Raw genomic sequence first — 15501 nt, forward strand, 5'->3', positions numbered from 1 at the left:
CTAAAAGCTTTGATATTAATATATTCTGTTGCCTAGTTACTCCTACAGAGCAAAGGTCAATAACCCCATTAGTGACGAATATGAAGAGGCGGCGACTGTCGGAGGACTCAGAGAAAGGAATTTTTACAGGTAAGATTTTACAAAAATTCCATTTTCTGTTCCTTAAAAGGAAGCAGATCTATTTCCCTTTAATGGGAGAAATTAAGGAGGTTATTGAAAACGAATGGCGAAAAACAGATAAGAAGTTCTCGGTGGGTTGTCTCAATAAGCTGTATCCTTTGGCTGAACAAGATATGCATTCTTTAGCCTCTATGCCGGTAGTAGATGCGGCGGTGGTCTGCCTGGCAAAAAATTTCACCCTACCCATGGAGGACTCAACTTACTTCAAGGACCCCTTAGATAGAAGGATTGACTCTGATCTGCGAAAAAGCTATCTGGCTGCCAGCGCAGCCTGCAGACCAGCAATTGCCCTAACCTCGGTATCCACCGCCATTAGGTCTTGGACAGTAAATATCGAGACAGTTTTACGTCAGGACGTTCCAAAGGAGGACATAATCAAAGTCCTTGAAGAGCTCAAAATTTCTGCAGATTTTGTAGGAGAAGCGGCAATTGATTCCATCCTCTGCTCCACTGCCAGATCTATGCTCCACTCCGTGATGGCAAAAAGGGCCTTATGGCTTAAACCTTGGGTAGCAGATCTTGCATCCAAGCAAAACTGGTGCAAGATCCCATTTGACGGGAAGAATTTGTTTGGAGAAAAGCTGGATACGGCTTTCTCTAGAGTGACGAGCGGAAAATCTGGCATTCTTCTGCAGGACAGAAGATCTCGCAAGTCAAGACCATTCACAGCAAGATTCCGTCCATCTAATACACGGGACTACAGACAGTCTAAAGAGACCAGAGAGGGCAGGAGGCCCTGGAGAGGCACTCAAGCTTATTTTCTCAACCCCAGAAAAAATAAGGTCCTTACCACTCCCCAAGAGGCGTCAAAACCTTTTTGACGCCAAGTTATCCCTGTCCCCCCCAGTAGGGGCCAGGCTAAGACTTTTTTTTCCAACCTGGGCCGCCCGCTGCCAGGATCCTTGGGTCCTGTCAACCATTCGTTGGGGCCACTTTTGGAGTTTTTCGGGTCATCCTCCTCAAGATTGGTTCCAACAGACAAGGTGGCCGGCCTCCCAACAAAAGGCACAGACATTAGCTCAATTCCTGACATCTCTCCAACTCCAGAAAGCAGCCATTCCTGTTCCCCTGGAAGAGCGCTTCAAAGGATTCTATTCCACCCTTTTTCTGGTCCCAAAGAAAACAGGCGGTTGGAGACCCGTTATAGACCTGAAGAGATTAAACCAATACATTCTTCTCCAAAAGTTCAAAATGGAATCCCTCCATTCAGCCAGGAGATTGGATGATCTCTATCGATCTGTAAGACGCCTATCTTCACGTCCCGATTCTCCCCTCTTTCCAAAAATACCTGAGAGTCGCAGTGGGGCAACTGCATCTCCAATTCCAAGCTCTTCCTTTCGGGCTATCCACCTCCCCACGAGTTTTTACAAAGGTCCTGATCTCATCCTTGGCACCACTTCGAGAAAGAGGTCTAAGAGTTTACCACTATTTGGACAACATTTTGCTTCTGGCCTCCAACCCAAACGAGCTCATAGTCCACAAAGAAATTCTACTGCAGACACTATCGGAAATGGGATGGTTGATAAACTTAGAGAAAAGCCAGTTACTACCTACTCAGGAGATGATATATCTGGGTGCCTTATTCAACACCAAACAGAGATCGGTTTCTTTACCTCCCCAGAAGATGGAAGCCATTATACAGAAAATGATCCGAGTTCGGCGGTGTTCCTTCCTGACAGCCTCTCAGTGTCTGAGTCTAATAGGCACAATGCCGGCCTGCATCCCTTTAGTCCCCTGGTCTCATTGGCATCTGAGATATTTTCAAGTAGCCTTTATGGCACAGTGGAAGAGACTACATCTCTCTCAAAAAATCATTCTGTCCGCATCAACGATCAGAAGCCTACACTGGTGGACGGATCCAACCAATCTCTCCAAGTTACATCACCTAGGCTCTCCCTCGTGGATCACAATTACGTCCGATGCCAGCGGACAGGGCTGGGGAGCCCATTGCGGAGAGATAAGGTTACAGGGAAGGTGGCCTTTCCCTACCAGCGGGATTGTGTCCAATATCCTAGAAATCAGAGCGACTTTTCAAGCATTGCTAGCCCTGACTTCCCTTGTCAAAGGACAGAGAGTGTTGCTGCGTCTGGACAACAGAGCAGCAGTGTCTTATCTTCAGAGACAAGGGGGCACACACAGCAGATCCTGCAGGGAGGTGGAGCCAATAGTATTATGGGCAGAGAAGAATCTCCTCGGCTTAAAAGCTGTGTATCTTCCGGGCAGTTTAAATACGGAAGCAGATATGCTGTCCAGGAATTTCACGGACAGCAACGAGTGGGCTCTACACCCCCACATCTTCCAGCAGATAGTCAATCTCTGGGACTATCCTCAGGTGGATTTATTTGCCTCCCCGAACAACGCCAAGCTGCCCCGTTTCTTCTCCCGCTTTCCACACCCATCGGCCGAAGCAGTGGACGCTCTGATATGCCCATGGGTCTTCAAGACGGCTTATGCTTTCCCACCTCGCCCACTAATTCCGAGTTTTCTCTCGAGGCTCTTGAGGGAGGAAGTTCAAAGTTTAGCGGTACTACCCTATTGGCCAAAGAGACTGTGGTTCCCTCTAGCCATGTATCTCAGCTTGGAAACACCAACGAGGATCCCCTCCTTTCCTCCCCTGTTATCCCAAGGCAGGATGTTTCACCCGAGCCCCCACAAGCTGGACCTTCGGGTTTGGAAACTGAAAGGCAGAGGTTTGAGACTCTAAGTTGCTCCGCAGAGGTCATCTCTACCCTTCTAAAGGCCAGAAAGCCTTCCACTAATGCAGTTTACACCAAGATTTGGAACAAGTTTCAAGCTTTTGCTTCCGGGAAAGGATTCAACCCGATCCTTCCTTCTACAACTGACGTCCTCGGTTTTTTACAGACGGGTCTAGATTTGGGTCTTGGTCTGAGCTCCCTAAAAGTCCAGGTAGCAGCAATATCGGCCGCATCCAATAAAAGATAGGCAGAAGACCCCTTAGTAGTTACCTTCCTGAGAGGAGTATTAAAGATCCGCCCTCCGGCCAGGCGCTCTTTTCCTAAATGGGATCTTTCATTCGTTTTGGAGGTCCTTTCAAATCAGCCGTTTGCCCCAGTAGAGCAAATTTCAATTTGGAATCTTACCTTAAAGACAGTCTTTCTCCTAGCCATCACATCTGGTAGGAGAATTTTGGAGCTTCACTCATTAGGAATTGGTGAGGACCACATTTCCTTTTTTCCGGATAGGGTGGAACTCTGTCCGATTCCTGGCTTTATCCCCAAGGTGGCGTCCTCAGTCTTCCTAAGAGAACCCTGGGCATTGCCAGTCTTTACTGACATGGATTCCGTTACTTGCCCCAAACTAGACATCGCCAGAGTTCTGAAAGCCTACTTAGGAGCCACCGAATCTTTTAGGATATCGGAAAGACTGTTCATCATTCCTCACGAGAAGAATAGAGGGAAAGATGCCACCAGCAGAACTCTAGCCTCCTGGGTAGTAAAACGAATTAAAAAGGCGTACATATCCAAGAGTTTGATACCTCCAACACAGGTGAAGGCTCATTCCACAAGGGCGGTAGCAGCATCTTGGGCAGCAAGGGCCAACGTCTCCTTGGAGAGGGTATGCAGGGCAGCATCCTGGTCTTCTCGCCATACTTTCATCAGGCATTACAGAATTGATCCAGGTTCCCTTACAACCGTAAATTTTGGAAGAAGGGCAGTAAACTCGGCCATGTCCTCTGTCTGAATAAATTATTTTTTTGTTTGCATTATCCCACCCGTGTAAGCTATTTATTTATCACTGGTATGCTGCCATAGAGGCACCAGGAAAACGGAAAATTGTATCATACTTACCATAATTTTCCTTTCCTGGTGCCCATCCATGGCAGCATACGCTCCCACCCTCGGTATTCTAAATTACAGGAGAATGATGGGGGAGGGGGCCTTCTTGTCTTTTATGCTATGCACTAGTCCTGAGGGAGGAGTCGAGGCGGAGCTCTATCACTGGTATGCTGCCATGGATAGGCACCAGAAAAGGAAAATTACGGTGAGTATGATACAATTTTCCGTTTTAATCCCACTGGACTGGACATTGCAGGGATATCTTGGACGTTATCTTCAAACAATGGGTTTTCATAAAGCCCTTTCCAGAATCTTCTTTACTTAGCTGTTGAGCACTATCAAGATCCAAAGCAAATGTACAGTAATTGCCTCAGCATTTGCCCTTTCTCTGGAGACTCAGGGAGTAGGCTGGTCAGGCTGAACACTCCCTTAGGTCCCTTATTTACATAAGTTTCTTGGTGCCATTATTCTCCATTTCCACAGGTTTTGCCATGTAAGGGGTTAACGCTGTGGCATTGAGCACCAATGTCATCTGGTGAGTTGAATGCCACGCACTATGCACTCTGTCCTGCCATACAACATCAAGGAACCATCTCCACCGTTGCTGAGAAACATGGAACTTAGAACTTCAATCCAATCCTGCTGTCTACCTGTAGTGACTTTGGTCACCTCCAGCCATCTAATGCTCACCTGCTATCGGCTGCTGTCTGAGTTTTGTAGGTATCTGAGGCCTTGCCTTTGACGCTAAGCTTACACAATGCCTTTCCACCATGTGGCCTCAACATGTCCTGATTCTAGAAATGGGAGGACAGTACCAGATGCCTCCAGCTCACATTTTAGTAATTGTTCCGGGGCTGCCTGCAATGTGCCTACCCACAACACCAATGTCTGCAATCTGGAATCATGTTATCCTCTGCTCATAGAGTCTGTTCTGACCCTGTTCTGACTTTGATCTCAGAGCCCACAAGCATGCTCCCATGCTCTCTCCCATGCAGATATTTGATTTGCCTCTTTGGCTCTCAAGCTATTGGCCACAGAGACTGCCTGATTCTGAGTCACTCCAGTGCTTGACTAATGAGCTCAGCTCAAGGAGTCATATTCTACTTTTATTACTCCAAACTAAAATAGACCATTTTGGCCCTTACTGTTGCAGTGTGCACAACTCTGAAACTAAAGGATCAGCCTGTTGATTATACCAGTTCTGTCTACAGTCTTGGATGTTTTAAACTCCCAAGGTTGCAAAGTCTTTACTTTTGCATGCACTTTTGCAAATGCTATTCTATGGAGATTGGAAGCATCCGCATACGTTGTTGACACCCCTTAAGTGTTTATTAGCCATTTATCCATTGAGTGAACATCTTGTGCAAAAGTGGTCTATTCACACAGTGAACCAGGCAGTTTCCTTCCTTATCAAGGTGCTTACTATTCTGGTAAAGAACACGCTTGACTTTAAAGGGTAACTCCAATTTGTGCAAAAAAATAGTAATATAGCATATACAAATGTGACATAAGCCATGTTATAATTTATTGTTATTAAATCTGCAGCTCTAAAAGTTTCCGTAAAATTCAATGCATTGTGTCAGCCCTGGAGGCATTCTGTACACAGTTGGTGTATGTAATGCCCCTTGAGATAACATTTCCAGCTTCTATGATTGGCTCACTGATTTTACCGGAAGTCTATGCTAGGATACAAGTTACATTTGTGACATCCTCTGCAACAAAAATTTCAGTTTTGGTGAGATGCTTCTAAAAGGTTAATTACATCTAAAGGAATGCAGCCCCACCAATATCTTCATTGGAGCCCTGCAAGTGCACCAGCTGATCAAAAATGAAAAATCACTCCCATTCAGAATCAGTCCTGCACAAGACGTGATCTAACAAAGAGCTATTCCTTCAGACCAGAAACAGATAGGACAATGCAACACAGTTTTGTACAATTTCTGCAATGTTCATTGATCACCCAGAGGGAATATTTTTTTTCTCACCAAAAGTGGAGTTACTCTTTAAGTACTCCACTGATAAGAAGTTGGAGGATGTTTGTCAAATCATATCTGAATGGTCAAACTTCTAACAACTGCTGCGGTCCATCACTCATCTTTTCAGTGCATAAGTGATTCCTGTGCTTTGCTTTGGGGCTCTGCATTACAAGTTTGTGGCCATGCACTTTGGCCTCTTGTCTGTACCTCAGTTATTTACCAAGGGGCTGGCCCCAGTACTAGCCCTGCATCCTCATTGTGAGATACTTAGATGACCTCCTGTTTACGGAACAGTCGATGTAGGCTTTGTTGCACAACATGACTTTGACCATCCAGACATTACAGTGATTCAGATGGATCCTGAACTTTAAGAATTGACTCATCACTTGGAGTATCTAGATCTGGTCCTGAATTCAGCTGAGGCCAAAGTGTTACTTCCGCAGGAGAAATTCAGACATTCTGGTCTCAGATTCAAACTTCCCAGTCCAGGAGCTGTCCAACTGTCCTCTTTTGTATGAGAGTTCTAGATCTGCATCTTTGATGTTTAAGGGTAGTTCTATTTGCCCAGTTTTATTCCAGACATGTATAATGCAGCATTCTGTTGTCATGGGAAAAGTGGGATTCGTCTTACTCCAACAAGTCTCTGGCCTTGTGGCTCAGGATTTTGGCTGTAGGAGTTGAAGTCCTACCTTACGATCTTTTGGAAGATACTTAAGACAGAAGACAGACGTCAGTCTAACAGGCTGGGGAGGAGTCCTGGGCACCCTGCCAGTGCAGGGGACTTGGTTGTCAGAGTCTTGCCTCCTGTTTAACAACCTGGAACTTTGGGTGATTTTTGCAGTATTGAAAAATCTTACTGGAGGGGAATCGGATTCAGAATTAGTTGATCAACACCATGTTGGTGAAGTATTTCTATCATGAAGGAGAAACCAGAATCCTCGTTACTGCAGGAGCGTAGATTGAATCCTATCTTCGGAAGAACTTCACATTCCATCCTTGTCACTTGTGTAAATTCCAGATGTAGACAGTTGGCAGGCAGAATTCCTCAGCCAGCAGCTTTGAACCCAAGGGAGGGTTCCTACGGCCATAGGTGTCCTAGGATCTGTAATGCAGGTGGGGGGCACCAAATGTAGACCCCCTGGCCTGCAGGTTCAACAACAAACTGGGAAAATTTGTCTTAGGATACAGGAATATTGTAGCTGAAGCAGTGGATTCTCTGGTGGCTCCACGTGCTCAGTACACCCTGATCTATGCCTTTTCTCGCCTGAAACTTCTTGCTTGTCTGCTTCACAGAATTTAAATTAGGAGTGGTCCCCATTGCTCTGGACTGGCCCAAAAGCATGTGGTATGCTGAACTGGTAAGACTCCTGGCAGAGGCTCTGTGGGCTTTGCTACATTTGCAGGATCTTTTGTTTTTAGGAGCAATTTGCCATCCTGCTTCATGGTCACTTGCTTGTTGAGGCTCAGGTCTTGAGGGACAGGGGCATCTCCGAGTATTTGAATCCTACATTGCTAAACGCTAAAGAGTCTACTTGCAATGTCTATTATTGGACATGAAAGGCATACTACACTTAGTGTGAGTCTCTGGGCTTCCACCCCAGAATTTTCTCCATGGGACAGATTTTCTCCCTTTTGCAGTGGGATCTGGAACAGCGTTTGACTCTCAAAACTATCAAGGGTCAGGTTTCTGCCCTTCTGTTCTTTTTTTAAAGATTATTGGCCTCTCATTCTTTCATTAAGACATTTATACAGGGGTCTTCCATGTAGCTCCCCCTGTGACTCAGTGGAATTGGAATCTAGTTCTCTCTGTGCTTCAGAAACCATTATTTGAATCCATTAGAGACTATCCTTTCTCTATTCTCTCCTACAAGATGGTGTTTCTTGTAGCCATCACCTTTGTAAGGTGAGTGTCTCAACTGGTGACCTTATCATGCAAGGAACCTGTTGTGGTTTTTACATAGGGACATGGTGTTATTGAGGCCCATGACTTCATTTTTACCTAGGATGGTTTTCTTCTTTCACCTCAACCAGGACATCGATATCCAGTTCCGCTGTCTGTCTCAAGTTCACGAAAAGGATACTTACCCCCATTGTTCAGATGTGTTTTGGACTTTGAGAGTCTTTCTCTCAGCCACTGCTTCTTTCAAGAAGATTAATGCCCTTTTTTAATGATAGTATTCTGGTAGTTGGAGGGGTTATCCTGGGCTTACCTACAGTTTTTTGTCTGCCAATGTCTATTCCTCCTGTAGGCAGCAGTAAAGCCTGAGGGTTAAAGTGATTTAAAATGTATTTTTTTTAAACAAACATGACCCATGGAGCAGGCTGATCCTTAATTTTCTGAGGTCTTCTGCCAGCTCCATGAAGCTGGTCATAAGCATCGATAATAGACATGTTTTCAAGGCATTATGTTATCATTACCTTTAAGACTTTCTTCTTTTTTTTTTTTAATCAAAAGGAGTTTTATTGAAAGAATAAAACATATTACAAAGAAACAACACAAATAAGGTATTGCCAAGACAGCTCTACAGAAAAGTTGAGACATAACAACAAAAAAAAGGGTACAGCACATAGCCATGAATAAATGTTGTTCCTAGAAAAGTGGTCTGGCATGTCAACATGTATATCTAAACCTCTCACCACCTTAATCCAGCTGTGCCGGAATAGATTCACCACCTAATGTTACCTTTAACCTCCCTGGCGGTATGATTCTTTCGGATTTTAGGTGCAGAAAGCGGTACCATTATTTTGCATGTAATTCTTAAGAATGAGCAGCCCAAACCATTGGTAATGATTAAGCACAAGATGTATGTGTGAAACGCGTCTACGAGACTTCATGCTGGTGTCTTTGGTGTCATCATTTGCAACTTTTGGAAATAAAGGTATTTGAAACCTATTGGAATCCCTGGATGTGCGGCTAATTCTTTTCCTACAAGCCCAAACCAACTATGTACATATGATTTTTTTTTTTCTGTGCGTTCTTCTTTATAACATGTCGGGTATGATAAAGTTTGAAACACAAAATCATAAATTATAATATAATAAAAAGTTATAAATAAGTTAAAGTATGTATGTATGTATGTATGTATGTATATATATATATATATATACTGTATATATATATATATATATATATATATATATATATATATATATATATATATACACATGTATGTATATGTATATGTGTATATACACACATATGTATATATATATATATATATATATATATATATACACATATACTGTATATACAGTATATACATAAAAAGTACAGTAAAACTGCAGGAAAGGGCACTGGGAGGCAAACTAATGTGAATTTATTTTATTTTGAATTGTATCAGTGTGTTTGGTGTGTTTTACATTTGAATTTGCTGCCGGTTCCACCCCCCTGCGAACGTCACGTCGCAGGAGACGGAAGCCAGGGCACACAGAGGATTGGGAGGAAGATCCGCCGCCACACACTGCCGGGATACATCGCTGGATCCCTGTGACAAGGTAAGTAACCCCTCTACCAGGATCCAGCGATCTTCCTAGCGGTACCCCGAGCCACACTCTGGAATACCGCTAGGAAGGTTAAGGAGCTAAAGCTTGTATACTCAGATTATGGAAATTATGCTCATCCCATTAGCAGTATGTCCATTACTAATTCAAGAGGGCTCAAGCCAGGTGTGTCCAGCCAGGGACCCCATAATACATCAAATTTACTGGGGGAACCCCGTGTTGGTAAATAAATCTCTCTAATCTAAGGGCTCTTTCACACGGGCGTTCCTTTTTTCTTTGCCCGATCAGGTCCTTTTTTTTTTTTTTTGTAACGGACACGGATGACACTTGTGTCATCCAGTCCGTATGTCCGTTTTTCATCCCATCCGTTTGCGGATGAAAAACTGACATAATGCATGTCTATGTAAATACGGATGTCTGCGGATGACACCACGGACATCTGTTTTTGCTTCAGTTCCGTTTTTTGAAAGGAAGAAAAAATAGGGTTCTCCTCCGTTCAAAAAAACTGAACTGAACTGAACTGACAAAAAACGGATGTCAGAGGATGATCATCCTCTGACATCCGTATTTACATAGAGATACACTATGTCCGTTTTTCGTCCGCAAACGGATGGGATGAAAAACGGACATACGGAACGCCCGTGTGAAAGAGCCCTAAGGGTTTCACCCGTACATTGTAGCCATTCTTTATATGAGGGAGGCTCAGAGGACTTCCAATTTAAGACTTTCTTCTTACTCACCCCCTGTGTTGGTAAATAAATCTCTCTAATCTAAGGGTTTCACCCATACTTGTAGCCATTCTTTATATGAGGGAGGCTCAGAGGACTTCCATTTTAAGACTTTCTTCTTACTCGCCCCCTGTGTTGGTAAATAAATCTCTCTAATCTAAGGGTTTCACCTATACATTGTAGCCATTCTTTATATGAGGGAGGTTCAGAGGACTTCCAATTTAAGACTTTCTTCTTACTCATCAGGTCCACTCCCACCAAGTAACCTCTCAGCAGTGCTTGTCACGACCAGCACTGTTCACCTGAACTGGGACACTCCTCCAGCTGACTCAGTGGATGGCTACATACTGAATGTCACACACAATCATAGCACAAAGAGTCGTTATGTACCAAATGGGAAGATGACATCATACACTGTCCGAGACCTTCAGCCTGGTCAGAGATACAGGATCACGGTGACTGCACTACGCAATACCCCGCAAGGCCCTGTGAATAGTGATCCTAAGACCCTGCGTATACAGACAGGTAAGTATAGGACCTTTGAGTGCCTTTATGCTTTGTGGAGTTTTTATTCCGTATTTTTATGGGTGTTTTGCACAAACATTTTACTGCAATATGCATGCAAAATGAATAGAAGTCACACCGCAAGCCATGAAAATTTCTCAAAGCCAAGTTAAAATGTTTTTAATTTCAGAAATGAAAATAGGGCCTACTGTGGGAACACAAATGTATGTATTGCTGGTATTTTCTATATATCTTACAGTGCAAAGGGAGGGACCTCAGGAGCGTCGTTGGACTCCACCCAGAATATTAAGGAACAGACCCCCACCACAGACTCCTCCAGAGGTTCGAATGCTGACTGAAAGAGGCCCTCCTCCTGCTGAGGGTCCACAAGCACACAGGTCAGGTGACTCAGTGCTACATTCTATGGGAATTCTGTAAAGCTATAATAACAATTTTCTGATGGTAGTTCCCTTACGAACTACCAGTGCCTAATTCAGGCAAGCATTTGCGGTGGTGACGTTAACATTACCGTCACGTTTGGAAAATTCAGGTAGTTCTTTCTACTGCCACTTTGATCTATTTCTACGACAGCGACAGATTCTTAAATAATTTTCGCCAGTTCTTAGATTATGAAACTGACAGTAATTAGGACCAACTCTGAGCAGAACTATACCAGTGCCCAGAGTGGGATATGTCTGGTGATGTCAAATATGGCATTGCACATTTTCTGAAATGAGGAGTTTGGTAGTGGGGTGGCCAGACACTAGTTCCCCATCAGGTCCGCCTTACTTTTGATGGATGGTGGATGGCAATAGGAGAATTACAAAGACAATGTAGGACTAAATAGCGGCTATGGAATCTGCGTAAAACTAAGTGCTGTCAATCAACAGCAAGGGGTACCTGTGGGGAAACTAATCTCTCAGTTCCCCATCAGGCTCTGCCTAACCCACTACAAACATCAGTGTAGTGGCCAGGGAGCACACAGAAAAAGAAGTGTCAGTATGGGTTGACAGGTACATGAATCAGGCGCAAGCACCGACTCTTTGGTGCTGTACCCCAACAGAATTCTAAAGGGTGTCTAAATTATTATTTCCTTTTTACACATCAGATTCACAGAGCTGACAGATGGTAGAAAACGTATAACAGCCAGATTCAATCACCATCATAATAAATCCATTAATATCACAAAAGGTTAGTATGGTCCTGGGAAGTGTCAGCATGGTGATGTTTTCAAGGTACAATGACATTTTGCATAACCTCATTTTACATCTATACATTCCAGAGCCTGAAGCTCCATTCAGAGTGGAGAACACAGAAGGCTCCCCCATCCCCTTGAGGCAAGCACTACAGCTTCATGATCCACAGCAGAGACCCAGAGATGGTAACTGATCGATTTTGTTTGAGATATGGAGACTTATTAACTAAAAGATTTGAGAATACTCACAAAACAAATTATGTGGGTATTATCTAAATTATCCATGGGACAGGGATGACTGTGTGTGTGTGTGTGGGACAGGGATGACTGTGTGTGTGGGACAGAGATGACTGTGTGTGTGGGACAGGGATGACTGTGTGTGTTTGTATGGGACAGGGATGACTGTGTGTGTGTATGCAGGACAGGAATAATTGGGTGTGTGACAGGAAAGACTGTGTGGGTGTGTATGGGACAGGGATGACTGTGTGTGTATGCAGGACAGAAATGAATGGATGTGTGACAGGGAAGACTCTGCGTGTGTGTATGGGACAGGGATGACTGTGTATGTGTGGGGCAGAGATGACCATGTGTGTGGGACAGGGATGACTGTGTGTGTGTTGAATGTATGACTGGGTATGTGTGGGACAGGGATAACTGTGTGTATGGGGGGGGATGGGGGAGGACAGGGATGACTGTGTGTGTATGGTACAGGGATGACTGTGTGCGTAGGACAGGAATGACTGTGTGTGTGTGTGTGTGTATATGGGATGGGGATGACTGTGTGTGTGTGTATGCAGGACAGGGATGAGACTGTGTGTATGTGGGACAGGGATGACTGTGTGTGTGTGTGTGTGTTTGTGTGTGTATGTATGCAGGACAGGGATGACTGTGTGTTTGCAGGACAGGGATGACGTGTGTGTGTGTGTGGGGGGGGACAGGGATGACTTTGTGTGTGTGTGTGTGTGTGTGTGCAGGACAGGAATGACTGTGTGTGTGTGGGTGTAGGACAGGGATGACTGTGCGAGTGTAGGACAGGAATGACTGTGTGTGTGGGATAGGAATGACTGTGTGTGTGTGACAGGGATGACTGTGTGTGTGTGTGTGGGGGGGGGGGGGCAGGGATGACTGTGTGTGTAGGACAGGAATGACTGCATGTTTTTGTATGGGACAGGAATGACTGCATGTGTTTGTATGGGACAGGAATGACTGTGTGTGTGTGTATGCAGGACAGGAATGACTGGGTGTGTGACAGGGAAGACTGTGTGTGTGTGTGTGTGTATGGGACAGGGATGACTGTGTGTGTGTGTGTGGGACAGGGATGACTGTGTGTGTGGGGGGACAGGAATGACTGCGTGTGTGGGGAGACAGGAATAAGTGTGTGTGTGTGTGTGTGTATGGGACAGGGATGACTGTGTATGTGGGGACAGGAATGACTGTGTGTATGTGGGGACAGGAATGACTGTGTGTGTGCGTGTGTGTGTGGGACAGGAATGACTGTGTGTGTGGGGGGACAGGAATAAATGTGTGTGTGGGACAGGAATGACTGTGTGTGTGGGGGGACAGGAATAAGTGTGTGTGTGTATGGGGCAGGGATGACTGTGTGTGTATGCAGGACAGGAATGACTGGGTGTGTGACAGGGATGAGTGTGTGTGTGTTTGTGAGACAGGTATGACTGTGTGTGTGTGAGACCCTGAATGGCTGCTGCTCGCCCTGCCTTCTTCACAAAAAAAAAACAAAATGCAGAGAAAGAGCCCAGCTACACGTGTTGCAGTTGAGCTCAAGGTGGGCTGACATATTCATCTTTACCTCTCCAAGGCTGGCCACACCCCCTCTCTGAGTCCCACCCAATAACTGAGAGGCTAGCTCCATCTGACCTCCTCGAATGCTGAATTAATTGAAGAGGAGGAGGGGGGGGGGGGGGAGGATCATGGAAAGCTGTGTTATTACCTGTGTGTTACCCCGGCTTCGGCGGTGTATTACAATACAGAGTCTAGTAGGCTACTTTCCATGACATTGCTTATTTTTTGGAATTTTGCCCTGGACAAAGTCTGCCCAATATCATCAGTCAGTTTTCCTGTGAATTTCCTGGGCAATTGGGGACTGTTGGCAACTATGTATACTGTATGTCATCTGTTAGCACTAACTGGGATTCAATGAACACTTGAAGCATTATGTGGTTTAAATGTTGCTGTTATCTCATGCTAAACTTGATTTTTGTCATTTGCACCCATTGCAGTTCCAAAAATATGCTAAAAACTGGATTTTTGTCTTACCGTAAATACCTTTTCTCTGATGTTCATTGACGGACACAGCTTCATACTTTCATTGACCATTGGGTTATGCTGCTTTTCTTAGGAGTAGGAAACTAAGTGGAAAATAGTTAAAAAACTTGACTACGCCCCTAGGGTAGTCCCAGGGGGTATACTCCCACTTCCTGCTATAGGATCTCAGTTTAGTAACAAGCAGTGTCAGCCAACTCCACAGAGGGGTGGGTGCTGTGTCCATCAATGAACATCAGAGAAAAGGATTTTATGGTAAGACAATAATCCAGTTTTCTCTTTTGTTCATTGACAGACACAGTTTCATACCTTCATTGACAGTTGGGACGTCCCAAAGCAGTGTCATCATGAGGGGTTGGGAAACACAGCAAAAAGGGCTTAACCTAGCCAACCAGGTAACCAAGGAGCCCAACCAGGAACAACTGGAGCTCACCCACCAGGAAAAAACACAACCTCAAGAGGCTGTAGCCTCAGCAACAGTGGCCTGCAAAAAATTGCGGCCAAAAGCACCATCCGCAAATGCCAGGATATCCACCTTGTAAAACTTTGTGAATGTGTGCACAGACGACCAGGTGACCGCCTTGCAAACCTGGACCAGTGACGCCTGATGACGGAAGGCCCAGGAGGCACTAAGCGCCCTCGTAGAATGCACCTTATCAGGGAAAGGAGGAACCTGACCCTTAATGGAATAGGCCTGCACCACCATCTGCCTGATCCATTTGGAAATGGTCGCAGCAGATGTGGCCTACCCCTTACGAGAACCATCCGTAAGGACAAATAAGAAATCTGATTTGTGAATCGACTTAGTCGCTGCCAGGTACAGCCTGATGGCTCGAACCACATTCAGGGAATGTAAGACAATCTCTTTTGGATGTTTTGGCTTAGGACACAGCGAAAGTCAACACAATGTCCTCATTCAAGTGGAAACCCGAGGCGACCTTAGGAAGGAACAACTGACAGGGACGGAGAACCACTTAGTCCCTGTGAACCACCAGGTAAGGTGACTGACAGGACAACGCAGCCAGTTCTGAAACCCTGCGTGCAGAAGTAATAGCCACCAAGAAGGCCACCTTCTGTGATAGTCAGTAGAGGAATCTCATGAATATTTTCAAATGGCGGTTTTTGATAACCGACAGCACCAGATTAAGATCCTAAGGAGGAACTGGAGACCTTACAGGAGGAGGAGCCAAATGGCGAACCCCCTGCACGAAGGTGTGCACCAAGGAATTTGTGGCTAACGAGCGTTGGAAAAAAATTACCAAGGCTGAAATCTGGCCCTTGATTGTGCCCAGGGCCAAACACTGACCTACACCACTTTGTAGAAACTCCAGCAGACACAA

The 15501-nt window shown here is 45.0% G+C and overlaps 1 protein-coding gene across 8 annotated transcripts in view; it reads left to right on the forward strand.

Annotated features, from left to right (window-relative positions):
- Positions 1-15501, forward strand: part of SNED1 (sushi, nidogen and EGF like domains 1) — a 444915-nt gene that overhangs the window by 391643 nt on the left and 37771 nt on the right. For 7 of the 8 annotated variants that reach the window (XM_082252243.1, XM_082252240.1, XM_082252242.1 and 4 more), the window contains 4 exons: positions 10429-10707; positions 10946-11084; positions 11795-11877; positions 11969-12067. In XM_082252243.1, the coding sequence (XP_082108369.1) occupies positions 10429-10707; positions 10946-11084; positions 11795-11877; positions 11969-12067 (600 nt within the window). Of the gene's footprint in view, positions 1-10428; positions 10708-10945; positions 11090-11794; positions 11878-11968; positions 12068-15501 lie in introns of those variants that run through there. The other variant, XR_014225094.1, reaches the window with a different exon arrangement.

This window comes from Pelophylax lessonae (genome assembly GCF_965119305.1).
Source record: "Pelophylax lessonae genome assembly, chromosome: 3".
NCBI lineage: Eukaryota > Metazoa > Chordata > Amphibia > Anura > Ranidae > Pelophylax > Pelophylax lessonae.